Source organism: Hemibagrus wyckioides, linkage group LG17 (assembly GCF_019097595.1).
Source record: "Hemibagrus wyckioides isolate EC202008001 linkage group LG17, SWU_Hwy_1.0, whole genome shotgun sequence".
Taxonomy (NCBI): domain Eukaryota; kingdom Metazoa; phylum Chordata; class Actinopteri; order Siluriformes; family Bagridae; genus Hemibagrus; species Hemibagrus wyckioides.
Window position 1 is genome coordinate 17,297,205 of NC_080726.1, and position 18,500 is coordinate 17,315,704.

General features: G+C 43.5%; 1 protein-coding gene across 9 annotated transcripts in view; it reads right to left on the reverse strand.

Annotated features, from left to right (window-relative positions):
- Positions 1-590: 590 nt before the first annotated feature.
- Positions 591-18,500, reverse strand: part of mecom (MDS1 and EVI1 complex locus) — a 138,094-nt gene continuing 120,184 nt past the window's right edge. For 2 of the 9 annotated variants that reach the window (XM_058413786.1, XM_058413795.1), the window contains 12 exons: positions 18,360-18,500; positions 17,122-17,302; positions 13,319-14,735; positions 13,051-13,141; positions 11,643-11,669; positions 8,486-8,652; positions 8,004-8,081; positions 6,856-7,025; positions 5,552-5,696; positions 3,575-3,823; positions 3,309-3,480; positions 591-2,639 (listed from right to left, as the gene is read on the reverse strand). The exon at positions 18,360-18,500 is cut by the window's right edge and continues 7 nt beyond it. In XM_058413786.1, the coding sequence (XP_058269769.1) occupies positions 2,511-2,639; positions 3,309-3,480; positions 3,575-3,823; positions 5,552-5,696; positions 6,856-7,025; positions 8,004-8,081; positions 8,486-8,652; positions 11,643-11,669; positions 13,051-13,141; positions 13,319-14,735; positions 17,122-17,302; positions 18,360-18,500 (2,967 nt within the window). In that variant the 3' untranslated portion in view covers positions 591-2,510. The remainder of the gene's footprint in view (positions 2,640-3,308; positions 3,481-3,574; positions 3,824-5,551; positions 5,697-6,855; positions 7,026-8,003; positions 8,082-8,485; positions 8,653-11,642; positions 11,670-13,050; positions 13,142-13,318; positions 14,736-17,121; positions 17,303-18,359) is intronic. The other 7 variants (XM_058413789.1, XM_058413788.1, XM_058413794.1 and 4 more) reach the window with 7 other exon arrangements.

Consider the following 18,500-nt stretch of genomic DNA (forward strand, 5'->3'; position numbering starts at 1 on the left):
TTTTTAATTTTTGTTTTTCATTTTATAAGTTTGCTTTGATTTTGTGTGATTAGTGTAAAATTCTGCCTGTGAACGTGGAGAAAAAGATGAGAAAGAGAAGAGAAAGTGAGGAGAAAGAGATGAGAAAGTGAAGAGAAAGAAAAGATAAAGAGAAGGGAAAGTGGAGAGAGAGAAAGAAAAGATAAAGAGAGGAGAAGAGAAAGTGAAGAGAAAGTGTAAAGAAAGTGAAGAGAAAGAAAAGAGAAAGAAAAGATAAAGAGAAGAGGAAGTGTAAAGAAAGTGAAGATCAAGAGAACAAAAAGAGAATAGAAAGAGAAGATAACATGAAGAAAAAGTGGGGAGAAAGAGAAGAAAAAGAGAAGAAAAGAGAAGGGAAAGAGAAAAGAAAGAGGAGAGAAAGAGAGGAGAAAGAGAAGAGAAAGTGAAGAGAAAGTGAAGAGAAAATGAGAAGAAAGTAAAGAGAAATTGAAGAGAAAGAGAAGAGAAAGTGAAGAGAAAGAGAAGAGAAAGTAAAGAGAAAAAGGAAGAGAAAGAGAAGAGAAAGAGAAAGAGAAGAGAAGCTGCTGATGAAAAACTCAGAGACAGAGTGCACAAGTCTACACTGGAGTCCTTTATTTCTTTAGTTTGCTCCGCCCACATTACTCCATTAAACTCAGTTGAAATGCATTACAGTTACATTGTAGAAAGCATCAGAACAAAAGTACCTCGACTTTGCCAATTACGTTCAAAAATGGAATTATAAACAATGACAACAAACAAACCAACAACAAAAAAAATCCGGTCCTTCAACATCTGAAGACAAAGAAAGTTTTTTCTTTTTTTCCCCTATTTTCTTTTCTTTCTTTTTTTTTGTTTAATCATAAAGTTTGGCACGACGACTCAAAAAGGACCCGAACATCACACGAGCTTGCACACAACTGTAGAAAAAAATGGTACAATTCTCTAAGCCAGACCAGTCATGCGTTTTCTTTTTCTTTTTTTTTTTAATGAAGAAATATCTTTGATTTTTATGCTCTCCTTTTTTTTTTATTTTTTATCCCATTTTTAATATTTTACACTTGAATTAATAAATGTGTCATCCAAAAAAAAAAAAAAAAAATCCTAAGTAATAACTATATCATAGACCAGTTTCATTAGAAGGTTAAGACGTGATGAGGGTGTAATACTATCTGGCACGCAGACATGACGTGTGTCCTCCCACTTCACCACAAGGGGGAGCTCAAGAGCAGTGCTATTCAGTAAACAAACTATGGAAATAAATACAATTTTCAACATACACAGCAATAACGTCAACCAGAGTAGAAGAAAGACATAAAAAAAAAACCCCGACATGAAACAAACGATGAACTCATGATTGTCTAGAAATGAAACACATGAGGATGGAACAGCTAGCTACTAGCACGTGGGCCGCGCGGTGGTAACGTCGGTCTCGAAAAGAACAACACTACGCTAGAAGCTCCTACAAACTTCAGTACTTTTACAGGTTTTCTCTGTTTAGAAAAAAAACAAACAAACAACAACAACAAACAAAATGATTTATTTTTACAACCTGTCTCCAAAAGAAAAGAAAAACACTTATCTTTTTATGCAAAGAAATGGCGTCTCGGCTGTCATTGGACAGCGCGGAGAGACTGGGCGGAGACTAGGTTAGAGATGCAGTGCTTTAAATGACAGAGAGCAGTCCACACACACTCTGTTCTCTTTACATCTTTTCTTTCTTTTTTTTGTATTTTTATTTATTTAATTTCGTAAGAGTGCCCCCGTGTGACCTGTTACGAGTCCAATTTTTAATATATTACAATGAATTTACACACCGGCTAACATCGTAACCTGTCCTTTTTTAAAAAAGGTTGTTGTGGATTATTCTGGATTAAAGGGAATGTCATTAGTAACAGTGTGTGTGTGTGTGTGTGTGTGTGTGAGGCAAGCTTTAAAACGCAATAATAAAAAGACATATAGTAATAAAAACATAGCGAATATGACCATTGGACTGACGATCTGTGTGTGTGTGTGTGTGTGTGTGTCTCTATTTTTAATATGGAAGACTCACAAGGGCCCCTTAAGTGACACAATGGAAAAATATATATATGGTAAAATCAGAGTGTTACACTTAAAATGAACCCTTTCCCCTGTTCACGAGCTGCCGTTGCTGTGCAAAACATAGAAACTGGAGAGAATAAATACACTTTTTATTACTACTACTGTCTGCATGACTTCATCATCATCATCATCATGGAGATATTTGTCTTATACTGTAAATCAGCATCATAAAAAAAATCATTGATTGGAATAAAATGTGTAATGTCAGATTATGTAACGATTAGTGTTATTGGATAGTGTGTGTGTGTGTGTGTGTGTGTGGATGCACTCCAAGGACCCTGACATTAGTGTTTTCAGAAGAACAGAGTGCTCTACTCAGCAGTTTATGAGCTGTGCCTGACGGAGCCCGGGTTGGGTCCGAGTGCCTGTGGTTGGGGTTTAGAGGTCACAGAGATCAGATGTGAAGAACATCATACGTGACTGAGGGATTGGATGGCGTTGGACTCTGCCGCACGTCCGAGTGTGTGCCACACCGAGGCGGCGTGAGAGGAAGGAGGCAAAGGGTCTTTATCTGCCAGAGATAACATCATGGCATAAGCCTACAGCGAGAGAGAGAGAGAGAGAGAGAGAGAGAGAGAGAGATAGTGAGACAGAAAGAGAGAGGGAGAGATATTTCTGGTTAAAAGTTGTGCTGCTGTACTGACTAGCTTAACCATTACAAGCTAAAGTGATTAATTAATCTCACACCATTGATTTTAGCTTCTGCTCTTTCTCTATTTCTTTCACTATGTGTAGAAAATTACTGCAGGGAATCAACTCATGGAATCGACTCAAGTGATTCGAATCACTTGGAAAATGACTCTAAACCTGGAATCGGATAACCCTAGTGTCAACTGTTCTTTGGAAGATGTGTGAGGTAAAGCGAGATTTGATGTCATTAAAGCTATCAGTATCTGTTATATATTTTCTGTTGGTATCAGTGATGTCATTTCCTCTTTTGGCCGAGTCGTGATACACACCTTCACATGCGCAGACTCACACACAGTCACAAGGGACCAAGCGCTTGGGGGTCAACAGTAATTACACCCTAATTATCTAATAATGACATCATTAATTATTACTCAGCTAATTACTAACCTGCAAAAATATATTTCATTCCGATGCCGCAGTTCCGTCACGCGGCTAATTATCTCAGCGCGTGTTACTGATGGTGACTGATTTCAGAAATGGAGTAAAAGAGGCAGCGTGATAACTGCTGGAGCCGTTACCTGCGATTTGGACTTCCTGTAGAGTGGCTGCTTCACAGCCTCAGACAGGTGGGCGGAGTCAAATCCTGTGACATCACTGTCACTGAGCTCCGCCTCTTCTGCGCCGAAGTGACGGATGTGATCCAGAGCTGGAAATCCGCCGTGCTCTTCCTCCTCGTCATCCTCATCGAACCTGTGATGTGTGTGTGTGTTAATGAATTGTGTGTATGATTTATGACGTGTGTAAAAAGTTGCACAAAACAAAAAAGAAGCATACACACACACACCTCCGCGGTGAAGATTTGCAGTCCAGAAGTCCATCAGTTGCACCGTCGTAGTCCAGCTCGTCGTCGTTGATGTCGTTGCCGACGTCGTTGACTAGGTTGCAAGACGCCGCTTTGTTGCCAGGTTTGTTGGCATCACAAGGCTCTGCTCCCTCTTCCTCCACACCAGGCTCCTCCCCTTCCTCCTCATCCAGGTCATGTGACCTCCGATCGGTGACGGTTTTGTCGTCCTCGAAATGGCCACTGTTCAACCTGAGGATCGTAGATGTAGAATGGGATTTAATGGGATTGCGTGTGTGTGTGTGTATGTGTGTGTGTGTGTGTGTTCTGAAAAAAGCTCCAGCTTGGCAGAGCAGCAAACATTCTATCATCAAGGCACTTAAACGGGTTCTCTCTTTCCCTCTTTCCCATCACTCGTTTATTTTCCTCTCTCTCGCTCTGTCCCCTTTTCTCTTCTCCTTCTCAAATTTTCCGCTTCTCTCTCTCTCTCTCTCTCTCTCTCTCTCTCTCTCTCTGTCTCTCTCTCACTCTGTCTCGTCCTGTTGTTTATTTTCTTGACTATCTCCTATTCATCTAATAGGGCAAATATTTAGCTGACAGCCCCATTTGGTGAGAGTGGAGCGAGAGCTGCCAAACTGGCCATATCTACTCTTTCTCTCTCGCTCTCACACACACACACACACACAGTGTCCAGAGGAAATGAGCCAGAGCCATGCACTACAAGCGATTTGCTAATTACGGGTCTGGAAGTCTCTCTCATCACCTCTCAAACTCTGTACATCACCTAGTGAAAGAGTGAAAAAGTGGAATGTGTGTGTGTGTGTGTGCTACCAAATGGACTATACATCAGGAAATGAAGGATCAGTGGATGAAGTGCAGCATTTGCACATAGACGCTAATTACACAGTGAAAGAGAGTGAATGAAAAAAAGAGAAAGTGAAAAGAAACTTGAAAGAAAATAAGAGAGGGAGAGAGAGAGAGAGGGACAGAGAGAGAGAGAGAGCAGGATGGCGTGATGATGAAAACAGATTGGTTAATTAAGGGGGTAATTTGTGGAGGATAAAGTATCTATCAGGAGCAGTCACTTTGACAGGAAACACTCCACAACCCCTGACCTCCAGACCCAAACCTACTTCCTGTTCACAACCACATGTTGGGACCAGATGTGGCTCTCGTTAACTGTGCGCACACACACACACACACACACACACACACACATGCAAACACCTTCACAAACTATCACACACATGCATATACACACAATAACACACAGGTAAACACCTTCACACACACACACACACACACAGACACACACACTGGTATTAGCACAGATGATGTACCTCCTGTGCTTAGTACTGTAATGAGTGTGGAAAATTCAAACAAATACATGCTCAATCTTTATCTGTATGTGTGTGTGTGTGTGTGTGTGTATGTGTGTGTGATAGTGGGTGGCGATACGTAATTACAGATACACAGATAGAGCAATATTGAACACACACACAAATACACACACACACACACGTAGACAATGTTACACACACTGACAATAAACCAATCACTGAACACGTCCAGCTGGAGACCGACCTGTCTTTAACTCTCACAGACTGCTGGCGACAGGGTAATTAATAACACACACACACACGCACACACACACAAACACACACACACACATGCAGACAAAGGTTAATTAATAAAGTCTGAGGCGCTCCGTGCTCACTAATGTTTGTGTGTAATTACCTCGCTGCCCTGCCTCCGGCAAACGGTGTGGACTGACGACTGACAGAATAGTGGAGTGTGTGTGTGTGTGTGTGTGTTGAAAAGCCACAGTGCACAGTTTGGTATTTTCTGATTTTGCAGCAGTGGAATTAGATTGCACTAAAAACACACTGATGAAAAGTTTCCTGAGTGACTCGTAAATCAAAAAAACACACAGCCAAGAACCAGCCAGTGACTGATGATGATGATGATGATGATGCTTACCCTTCGTCGGAGTGTGGAGGTGAGCCAGCGCTCTGGCCGCTGCTGCTGATGAAGTTGCGAATCTCGTTGAAGTACGAGTCTTCTTTATCATCCAGAATAGCGCTGCTGCTGTCCAGCTCCGACTGTGGCGACGACATGGCTGTGCCTACACACACACACACCCACACACACCCACACACATCCACACACACACACACACACCCACACACATCCACACACATCCACACACACATACACACACACACACCAATTTTCACTTGCTATTCCAAAAAATTGATTCTACTTCTTCCCTTTGTGTTTTGTAGTTTGTTTCTGGATGTTCTGGTTCTTATTGTTTTGTAAAAATAATTGTGTGTGTGTGAGTGAGTGTGTGTGTATGTTTGAGTGAGTGTGTGTCAGTGTGAGTGTGTTAGTGTGTGTGTGTATGTGAATGTGTGTGTGCGTGTGTTAGTGTGTGTATGTGAGTGTGTGTTAGTGTGTGTATGTGAGTGTGTTTTAGTGTGTGTATGTGTGTGTTAGTGTGTGTATGTGAGTGTATTATGTGTATGTATGTATGTGTGTGTGTGTGTGTGTGTGTGTGTGTATGCATGTATGTATGTATGTAGGTGTGTGTGTGTGTGTGTGTGTTTGCCTGTGTGTGTGTGTTTGCCTGTGTATGTGTGTTTGCCTGTGTGTGTGTGTGTGTGTGTGTGTGTGTGTGTGTATGTATGTATGTATGTATGTATGTGTGTGTGTGTGTGTGTGTGTGTGTGTGTTTGCCTGTGTGTGTGTGTGTGTTTGCCTGTGTGTGTGTGTGTGTTTGCCTGTGTGTGTTTGCCTGTGTATGTGTGTTTGCCTGTGTGTGTGTGTTTGCCTGTGTGTGTGTGTGTGTGTTTGCCTGTGTGTGTGTGTGTTTGCCTGTGTGTGTGTGTTTGCCTGTGTGTGTGTTTGCCTGTGTATGTGTGTTTGCCTGTGTGTGTGTGTGTGTGTGTTTGCCTGTGTGTGTGTGTGTTTGCCTGTGTGTGTGTTTGCCTGTGTATGTGTGTTTGCCTGTGTGTGTGTGTGTTTGCCTGTGTATGTGTGTTTGCCTGTGTGTGTGTGTGTGTTTGCCTGTGTATGTGTGTTTGCCTGTGTGTGTGTGTGTTTGCCTGTGTGTGTGTGTGTGTGTTTGCCTGTGTATGTGTGTTTGCCTGTGTGTGTGTGTGTTTGCCTGTGTGTGTGTGTTTGCCTGTGTGTGTGTGTGTTTGCCTGTGTGTGTGTATGTGTTTGCCTGTGTGTGTGTTTGCCTGTGTGTGTGTTTGCCTGTGTGTGTGTGTGTGTTGTACCTGACAGATTACCGTTCTCGTGTTTTTTCAGATGCCTGTCCAGGTTGGTCTGTTGCCCAAAGCAGCGGTCACACAGGTGACATTTGAATGGTTTCTCTTTGTTGTGGATGTTCCTGATGTGGCGCTGCAGATTCGACGAGATGCTGAACGAACGATCGCAATACTTACACCTGCCGTGGACACACACACACACACACAGGCAAACACACACACACACAGAGTGAAAGAAATTAGATATGCCTCTTAAACAGTTGCTTTAGTCAGGGAATTGGAAGAGATCTGAAAGGATTTTATCCCCCCCATCCGCCCCCATGTGCCCCCCTTCCCCCATATGCCCCCTGTGCCCCCCCTGTGCCCCCCAACACACACACACACACACACATAAATGTCTGAAAGTCATTTTCCTGATATCTCAACATAAAGTTTCCATCCTTTTTCTCTCAGTCTCTCTCTGCCAAGTATTTAGCGTGTGTTATTTTAGTGTGATTACAGATTCTATCTGCTCTCTTTCTACAGTCCAGACAAACACACTTCACTTACTCTCTCTTTCTATCTGACTGACACACACACACACACACACAGACTCTCTCTCTTTCTCTTTCACTCTCTCTGTGTGCTTGAGATTTGGTTTTTGTTAGAGAGCTGGGACATGGAATTGTGTGTGTGTGTGTGTGTGTGTCTATGGTATCCAAGAGAGACGGACATCACCTCAATATTCTCTTTTCTTCTCTCTCTCTCTCTCTCTCTTTCTCATTCTATTCCCTGCATGTCATCATGTCATTACCGTGGCGACTGACACTGTTATTCATCTCCCAAATTATTTAGTACAATGCTAATTGTTCCAGACGTCCATGAACAAAATGTACAAGCTCTCTGCTCACTTCTGTCTGTATTTATTCTTCCGTCTGTTCAGGAATGTTGTTTGAAAATATCCGCAGACTGAAGCTAATAAAGAGCTGTGTGTGTGTGTGTGTGTGTGTGTGTGTGAAGAGGAGACATCTGCCTATGCATTTTCATCACAGAACCTGTGTTCCCACACTCTCTGTACACACACACACACACACACACACACACACAAACACACACATATTCAAATGCCCTAAAACAATGGAACTGTATGTATGTGTGTGTGTGTGTGCGTGTCTCACCTGTACGGCTGCTCCCCCGTGTGTGTTCTGAGATGCCGTGTGAGGTTAGCTGAGCGTGGGAATATTTTGCCGCAGTATCTGTGTAGGAAGGAAACACCTCTTTAGTCACAAATACATCACACACACACACACACACACAAATATATACACACAACAGTAATCCTAAACCACATTCTCAGGCTCACAGGATGGTCACTGATTTGTAATGTAACTGGAATGAGAGGTGTAGCGCTCCTTCCCTTTACGCAGCAGTGTTTCAGGCAGTGTGTGTGTGTGTGTGTGTGTGAGTGTGTGTGTGAGGGTCACCTGCATGTGTAGCGCTCCTTCCCTTTACACAGCAGTGTTTCAGGCAGTGTGTGTGTGAGTGTGTGTGTGAGGGTCACCTGCATGTGTAGCGCTCCTTCCCTTTACACAGCAGTGTTTCAGGCAGTGTGTGTGTGTGTGTGTGTGTGTGTGTGTGTGAGTGTGTGTGTGAGGGTCACCTGCACGTGTAGCGCTCCTTCCCTTTACGCAGCAGTGTTTCAGGCAGCGTCGTAGCCGGAGCCCGGAAATCAAACATGGATGGAACGGAGCGCATGATGTCGCCGGCGTCCGACTTCAGCGGCCCGAATGCTTCCAGTTTCTCCGCCATGTTTTCTATCGCTGACATCTGAGTGAGAAAAGACGAAAGGATATCCAGAACTTCAGCACTTTCACATTTATAATCACTTTTACCAAACAACAAACTTCCTGGAGGGTGCCTTTATTTATTTATTTGTTAATTTGACATGAAACTCTCTCTAATTTCCTTTGTGTTCCTAATCTAATTCAGAGACAGAGCTGCTGCTATAGAAAATGAATCAAAACCTTCTGACCAATCAGATTCCAGAATTCATCAAGCTACCTGTCAGAGCTGAATAACTGTATTAGCTGGAACTAGGAACAATAGAAATTTGTACTGCATCGTTATTGATGGTTACTCAACACACACACACACACACAGATGACTGGATGCACAGAGGCATGCTGCCAATCTGCTAATGAAGTCAAAAGACTGCTTTCATCAGAAGTGGACTAATTCTCAGAGGAGTGCTGGGACTCACAGCTGTCTGACACGGCAGTGTGTGTGTGTGTGTGTGTGTGTGTGTGTTCATATGCATAAATTCTATATATTTAAGTGTTGCTTTGTATAGACCTCTATCCAGGTCTGAGATATGCAGGTGTGTGTGTGTGTGTGTGTGTGTGTGTGTGGCATGGAGTGATTCATGTCCTCTGTTGGGCTGTAAAGCATTCGGCGCACAATGTGAGCAGACAGCACATTCCTCAATATGAAAGATGTTGACATTAGCGATCAAGGGCGCGACAGGGATAATAATGATATCGTCAAGCCGTGAGAGGGATGAAGGGAAGGGAGGAAAGGGAGGAGAGAGAGAGCTAGAGAATGGAGGGAAAAGGAGAAGACGAGTGCCTTGACTTAACAGGCAACACCCAAAAATCTGCATTACTTTCGCCTTTATTGGATTTTGGCTGCGTGATCCTGTACATTTATTACAGACTACAGAACAAATCAGAGCTGAGGGGAAAAGAGCAAGTGTACAGTGAAGGGGGTACAGCAAGTGCACTATAGAGGGAGAGAGAGACAGAGAGAGAGAGAGAGAGAGGGGTACAGAGAAAGACAGAATGAGAGTAAATGAGAGAAAGGTAAGGAAGGGGAGAAAGGTAGAGTGTGTGTGTGTGTGTGTGTGTGTGAGAGAGAGAGAGAGAGAGAGAGAGAGAGAGGAGGTTGTCATGTTTCTGCTGTGAATGCATTATGCATTAGCAGTGGGTTGTTTATGTTTATGCTAATGGTAATGCTCAATAAAACCCTTAAATCTCACTAACATAAACTGCACTAAAAGTGTCACACACACACACACACACACACATACACACAAATTAAGTAATTAAACCAATTAGCAAAAAAAACATAACTATACCTCCCTTTCTCTCATTCCTTCAGATTATAGATAGATAGATAGATAGATAGATAGATAGATAGATAGATAGATAGATAGATAGATAGATAGATAGATAGATAGATAGATAGATAGATAGATACCAAATAGTGGTATCTATTGACCAAAGAATTTAAAATTAGTGAAGAAAGAAAGAAAGAAAGAAAGAAAGAAAGAAAGAAAGAAAGAAAGAAAGAAAGAAAGAAAGAAAGAAAGAAAGAAAGGGAAGAGAAGAAGGGAAAGATGTGCCCCTGTGTTGAAAGGGAAACGTTTTGCTGGTGATTGCTGTGTGGAGCTGAGAAAGCTTTCATTAGTGAGTTGCATTCTGAACTGTTGATCTTATCGGGGTACCAGATGTCTAAAATTTGGAAATTCCCTCATCCTACACCCAAACACCACGACCCCAACAACCTCCCCCTCCACCCTCTGCCCGACCCCCAAACACACACACACATACACACACACCACATACAATTGTGTCCCAGAGAGACGACTGGATGACGACCACTTGATGATGTTCTGTAAATAATCACATTCTTGAATGTTTGCTATTATCAGAGGCAGACATCAGAAATAACAACTGTTACATGGACACACACCCTCACACACACACACACACATACACACACCCTCACACACATTACGAATGGACTCTGACAGTCATATGCATATATACTCATTCACAACCTTACACACACACACACAAACACACACACACCCTCACACACATTACGAATGGACTCTGACAGTCATATGCATATATACTCATTCACAACCTTACACACACACACACACACATACACACACCCTCACACACATTACGAATGGACTCTGACAGTCATATGCATATATACTCATTCACAACCTTACACACACACACACACACAAACACACACACACCCTCACACACATTACGAATGGACTCTGACAGTCATATGCATATATACTCATTCACAACCTTACACACACACACACAAACACACACACACCCTCACACACATTACGAATGGACTCTGACAGTCATATGCATATATACTCATTCACAACCTTACACACACACACACAAACACACACACACCCTCACACACATTACGAATGGACTCTGACAGTCATATGCATATATACTCATTCACAACCTTACACACACACACACCATTTTATCTAAAAGCTTTTTATCAAACACCTGATGTATTTGCTAAATGCAGTTTTCACACACATGTGGTGTAAGAAGATGAAAGCACAGCTGCCATAACCTTTAATAACGCCACACACACACACACACACACACAGATGCTGTGGGAACAGCGTTCCTGTGTAATGCATGACAAATGGCTCGCGGGACTGGAAATAATGTTCTCTCATTAGAAATGATACATGACTGGCTTCTGCAGTTTCTTTCTGATAAGATGGTGATTAATGACCTTACTGACTGCAGTCATCTGTGTGAGACTCGGTGAGATGGCCTGAGAGAGAGAGTGTGTGTGTGTTTATAAACACTTAAAGCATTTAAGCCTAGTTCTAAGTGTGTTTGTGTGATTTAATCTCATGTAGTTTATTGCAACACAATTCTAAATGCTGTGAGTGTGTGTTTTTGAGTGTGTGAGTATGAGAGAGAGAAAGAGAGAGAGAGTTATGTCACAGGTAGTAAGACTTCATAAACACTCACCCAGGTCCTCTGATCAGGCATGCGGAGCTGAAGGTGGGACAAAAGGAGACAACAAAATAAAAAAATCAGGAATCATATAAAGTAAAGGAACAGGTTCTGACTGAATGAACAAAATATTCATTGTAAACTGAATTGTTTTGATTGTTTCACATGATGTCAGAAGCTCTGAAAATAGCAAATATAGAAAGTGGAACTTTAAAAACAAACTCTATCTCAGCACACATTGGGCGAAAGGCAGGGGTACACCCTGGACAGGTCACCAGTCCATCACAGGGCCACACATATAGACAGACAATCACACACACTCGCTCAGTCTATCAACCTAATGAACATGTTTTTGGACCATGGGAGGAAACCAGAGTACACCCATGCAGGCACGGGGAGAACATGCAAACTCCCCACAGAAACGCCCCTGCCTGTTCGAACCCGGGATTCAAACCCAGGCCCTTTTTTCTAAGGGGCAACAGTGCTAACCACTTAGCCAATTATCTCTATATATAGTGGAAATAAAAACGATTGCAACTAAAGTTCTGAAGTGAAGTTCTGAAGTGAAGTACTGAATCATCATACCAATCATCATACAGCTCTTCGAGAACCGATGTGAATTTCTGTACATCTCCCATAATGCATCAGCACTGTTAGTAGCCCCGCTGCTGATAGGTGAGGGCAGTGTGTGTGTGAAGCAGTAAAGTGGATGCTGATAGGACGCCTCGTTAGGCTGTGTGTGGTGCACATGTGGATGTTATCGAGCACAGACACCGAGCAGACACGCAGTATAAATCTGCCTAGTCAAACAGCCTGTAAAATAGAAGCTGGAACAGCCTATAAAACACTATAGCAGAGGACTGTGTGTGTGTGTGTGTGTGTGTGAGTGTGAGAGAAAGAGCACTGTTAAAAATAATATGTAATTTTAAACCTATGATAGTGAACACAGACACACACACACACACACACAATCCCCGCATGAGGGCAATATGTGGTAGCTCTAACATAGAATTATACTGTAATATCCTAGTGGAAAACACACACACACAGGCTGAAGGACGTCTCACCACACATCATCTCACTGCCTACAAATTCACTACATGCTAATATGAACACGCTAACATGAAGCTAAAACACACCTATGCAGTACAAAGTATAGCCTTTGTAATGAACTCCAATAATAGTTTCCCTCTCTTCAAAGTTTCTATGTAGAATTCAATGACATCGGGTTTTGGGGTTCAAGTTGCAGCCCTGCAGGAACCTGAAGAACCCTTAACTAACCAAAGAACCCCAAAAATGTGATGTTGTGTTGAGCAACCATGTACTAAAGGAAACCTTGGGTGAACGCTGCATGAACATTTTTCAGGAAACTGGGGTAAATCACAAGTTTTGAGATGATTGGAGAACATTTCGGGAACCTTACCTGTGGGTGGAAGAGGAAGCCTGGTGTGGGGCGCATATACTTTTCTTTCAGCGCCTCAAATGGATCCGTTGCTTTTCTCTTCTCAACCCTGCTAAAAGTTTAACTTCTGTCAGTTCTTACTCAAACTAACTGGCATCAGGTTGGAAATGTCGTAGAACTGAAATCATTTAGAATTATTCTGTAACTGTATCTCGACAGTATAAACTATATTAACTGTATGTGATGTAGCTATTCTGTGGTACTGAGCGAGGCTTGTGATTGACAGTACCTGTAGATTGGGTCCATAAAGAACGGGGTGGGTCTTGCATGCTGGATAGTGGAGTCTGCTTTTGGAGGCTCTGTCTCAATTCTGTCCTCTGCAATTATATGGTTCTTCCTTGACTCCCCCGATTTAAGGCGTGTGCTTCGGCTGCGCCCGCCCAAACTCAGGTCCAGCGGTTGGTCCTGATTGGCCGAGAGTATATGGGTCACCTCCAGCTTCGATGTGGCAAAGGTCTGTGCAAGGCCCTCCTCTTTGCGCTTGGTGGTGAGGTCGAAGGGAGATTCAGCTGTACTGCCTTGTGGCTTCTTGCTCTCTTGTGATGGGCTCTCTGGTTCCACTTTGTGGCCTCGAGGACGAAGATGCTCCCTCTCATGGAAGGGGTAGACTGGGGGAGAGAAGGCGGGAAAGAAGGGAAGGGGAAACATGGCAGGGTATCCCAGTGGGTCCCCTTTTTTACTGCGCAGCCCTGCCAGTCCTGTGGAGCCAAAGTATTTCTCTGCAATGGACGCAATGGCCTTGATGGAATCGTTGACGGCTCCAGAAACAGCAGTGCGCTCATCCGAAGTGGGAGAAAAAAGTCCTTGCGGAGGCAGGTCAGTTCCGTTTATGTTGCCAGCACTGCCATTGCCGGAGCTGCCATGGGCGGGGCTTTGCCCCATGATAGGACTATTGGATCTCCTCTTTTGTCCTTTCCCATTTTCCTGATCCCTTCCTCGATCCCGGTCACTCTCACCATCGCTGTCCAGTTCTGATCCGGAAGTACTTTCTAACTCACTTCCACTTGGTGTGCTGACATCATCCAGATCACTGCTCTCTGAATGGTCGCTAGTCTTGATGCCGTTCCTCACCTTGGTGGCGGAGCCTTCTATCAGATGCTCCGGCCCATTTTCTGCTACTTCCCCATTGATCGAGTGTTTTCGGAGACTCATCAGGAGGTCCTGGGACTCTTGCATGCCGGGCACAGGTGAGGATAATGGTGGACTCTTCTGGAATTCCAAGGTTGGTGGGCTTTTTATGGGAGTTGTTGCAGGGATGAGGGGAGGCCGGTGGTACAGTCCTGATGGAAAGAGTCCTGGGAAACTGAAGGGGAATGCTGTAGGAGCTGCTGGAAATGTTAGTCCGCCATGGTGCCGATTTGGACCAAAATAATCTGCCAAACCAGCGGAGCCTGGCCCGATTCCTAGAGTCGACTTGTCCATTCCGGGAGTGCCAGGAAGAGCCATGCCAGGGCCAAAGAGCCCTCCTGTGGCTGCAGCAAAATGGTTTTTGCCTTCGCAGAAGCGGCGGTGTTTGTTGAGGGAAGAAGTGGTGCTAAACATCTGGCCACAGTCTTTACACTTGATCTGAGTCCGACAGTCAGCATGCATGCGCTTGTGTCTGCACAGGTTTGAGAACTGGGTGTAGGACTTGTGGCACACCTCGCCTGCAGACAATCAAACACACAGCACACAGTAAGGGCAGGGGGGCAAAGATAATGATGTAATGCCATACATACACACCTACAATACTTATGCTTACAGAATAAGATGGCTGTAGAGATAGGAGGAGATAAGAATATTCTCTTGTTCACACACCCACAGCAGAATGATATTGTGAGACAATGACATATGGTGGCAAAGGGACACAGGCTGAGACTAAGAGACAGCACAATGGCTCTATTTTGGTCGTGAGAAGGAAACTGAGTTGAATGAATCCTATCCTGGAGGTCCGTTCCCATGGATTACCCTCCCTGACCTGTCTCTCACACACGCAAACATGTAAACTTCTTCAAAAGGTTCCTCATGACTGAAGCAAATCCAACAAAGTTTCTAATAAAACTGCTGAAACACTCCTCTTGAAGAAGTGTCTCCATCTATCTTTGTCTTTGCACACTGAGACTTGTATATAACCAACGCTTCAACTCACACACAATGACTCAAGTTTAATACAATAAAACTTTCATTTCTATCTCAACATGCAACACCTCACATGAGAAACTAAACTGTTAAACCATCACCATAACTCATAATTACATGTCTCATTACAGTCCCAAATTTATAGGGAGGAAGAAGGTGAGGTGTGTGTGAGTCAGTGTGTGTGTGTGTGTGTGTGTGTGGTATTAGGTGTGAAGTTAAATTCTGCACTTAGCTGTGTTTATAGCTAAAAGGCCTCCTCAAGGTCTGGATCAAAAGAGCAAGTGTAAATATTAGTGCAAAGACAGAGAACGACACTCAGCGTGTGTGTGTGTGTGTGTGTAATCTTGTATGTGTGATCATGTCTTTCTTCCTGTTCATGTGTAACTCATACATACACTGAGGTGCAGGATGAGCGGGCGTCAAGTTGATAAAGGGGGGATATGCACTTTGTGTGTTTTGTCAGTTGTACTAAATATTATACACACATTCTGGCACCACATGTCCAGCACCGGGTCCAGAGGTGTGTGTGTGTGTGTGTGTGTGTGTGTGTGTATTTATACCTTAGTGAGAACCAAATGTCCCCACAAGCACAGGAGTACCTCAGAGTTTTGACCTTGCGCGGACGTTTGTTAAATACTGTATAATGTCACATGGGAAGGCTGCCCTTTTCCCTTTTTTATAAAAATAAACATTTCAGCATTTATTATTTTAAAAACCTTTTAATAAGTCTGAGCTTAGAGAGTGTTAGATTTTAGTGTAATAGATATAAACATGCATTTACATGTTGCATTAATGTCAGTGGAAGGTCCTCATAAGGACAGTAAGACAGGCGAGTGTGTGTGTGTGTGTGTGTTGTGTGCCATGGTCTCTTGGTGTTTGCCTGAATATGTAGGCATGATTATTATATACAGCATACAGTGTGTGTGTGTGTGTGTGTATATGTGCATGTGTGTGCGTGTGTGCATGTGTGTGTGTGTGTGGACCACCCTGCTCAAACACAGTACTGTTTTCCAATCAGATTTGGACGTCACATAATAATCTCTGCAATATTCTGATATCAAGATTTGTCGTAATCTGACAATCAGCACACACACACACACACACACACACACACACAGACAACTGCACTGTGAGTAGTTCATGTACAGTTCACATGCAATTAAAGTGGATACGAACAAACAAAGCCCCCCACAGATACTGCTGTCGGCTGGGCTGCTCTGTGTGAGTGTGTGTGTGTGTGTGTGCGTGTGTGTGTGTGTGTTTGTGGTCATTAGCTGTTGTTAGAGCCGCTCGTTTAAATGCTGATTGCTGTAAATGGTTGTACTACATGTGGTAGCTATTTGTCTGGAATGGCCAGTGTTCCCTTGTTACTGTGTGGCCGAGGGAAGATGGCGACATCTCAGCGTCTGCACTGAGGTCAGTGTGAACACGGTGGGGGCAACGGGGTCAAGAGACAGGGATCAAAGCTCATTCATAGGTTACAAGGTCAAAGTGCGCTGGGTATTGAGCAGAAACTTCTTGTACATGAGAATGAAGGAAATCTGTACTTTGCTTTCACGGTACCTTTATTGTTCTAGACGCAGAGCAGGTTTACGAGGACAGGACTCAACTTCAATAAAGAGAAACTATCCACAGAATCACTCTGTGTGTTTACAGCAGGTGTGTGTGTGTGTATGTAGCAGATTATTAGACAAGTTATTTGTTATTAATTTCCTTCTTTCTTTGCTAATTAAGTTTGTTTTATTCATGAGGAAAAAAAACAAAACATACATCATTAAAGGTATTAATTAAGAAGTATAAAGTTTGGTGTGAATCACTGCAAGGACACACAGATAGATTGAATTAGTGTGCGTGTGAGTGTGTTTGTGTGTGTGTGTGTGTGTGTGTGTATATGTGTGTGTGTGTCAGACTTACATATGAAGGGGGTGAGAGACTTACACATGAAGGGCTTGACGGACGAGTGGATGTGTTTGTGCTGCTTGAGGCCGGACGACGTGGCGAAGGTTTTGCCGCAGTCAGGGCAGGCGTGCGCCCGGGCACCAACGTGCTGCGAGCGGATGTGTCTCTGCAAGTTACTTGGGTCTGTAAACACCTGCTGGGTGAGAGGGACACACACACACACACACACACACATACACACACACACACACACAAATAGACAAAATATCACAAGGCCATTCACGCAGGCGGAAATACACACATGCCTGTGCTCAAAAAGCACCGGCGTTCACATGTGATGACAGATGGATTCACACACACAAGACACAAACACACACACATGTGCCTTCACACACAATACACACTTCATCGGATAATGGAGAAATTCTTGAGGATGAATGACAGGAAGGACATACAGAAACACAAACATACACATATATAGACATGGGATACAAGCAACCTGGATAATGTGAGCATTCAAAAAAAAACAGGAGCGCGCACACACACACACACACACACACACACACACACTACAAAGAGCACACACATTAGAAACATGTGTGAGAAAGGTCAAAGGTGAAGGAAGTGTCTGACAAAGCACCAGATATGAGATTCAGGTTCATTTCCGAATTTTATTGTCGGTTCTTTACTCGACTCCACGACGTCTGTGTTGGGAGAAAAGTGTGAGGAAATGGATTTAAATGATTTTGCATGAGTATTTCCCTTTAAAATGTCTTACATTGTAAATGATGTGCTTTGGTGTGGCAGGAGAAGGTTTGGTCAAAATGTCCTGACCTCTGCTAGCTAGCTTTACAAGTATCTAACAATCCCTCGCCATCTGTTATCATCAGACAGCTGGAAATGCAGGAAGCTGAGAGGACTAGAGAGTCATTTAGATGTCTAGCAAATAAAAGGGCTAAGAAATATAAACATGGGTCGAGGAAAACACTCAGGAATTACGATGCATTCGACTACAGGTCAGAACTCGTATTGTTCACGAACAAAGAAAACATTCTCGGAATTCCGAATCCGGACCTCAACCCAGAGTTCAGCAAGTGACATCAATTCAACATGGCTGCTCAGAGCACCAGCCGTATCCACAACAACAAATCCTACCTTTAGAGTTACGCTGTAGATTTACTTGCATTTGCTCAACTCAAAACACACACACACACACAAAGCATACACACACTCCACCCATGACTGGACTCTACCTTGGAGCAGTTTTCACATTCGTAGTGCTTGCCGCTGTCATGTGACATCTGGTGGCGAATCAGGTTGGACTTCCAGTTGAAGGCCTTCGGACACTGGTCACATTTGTACTCACGCTCTTCTGAGTGCGAGAGAGAGTGTGC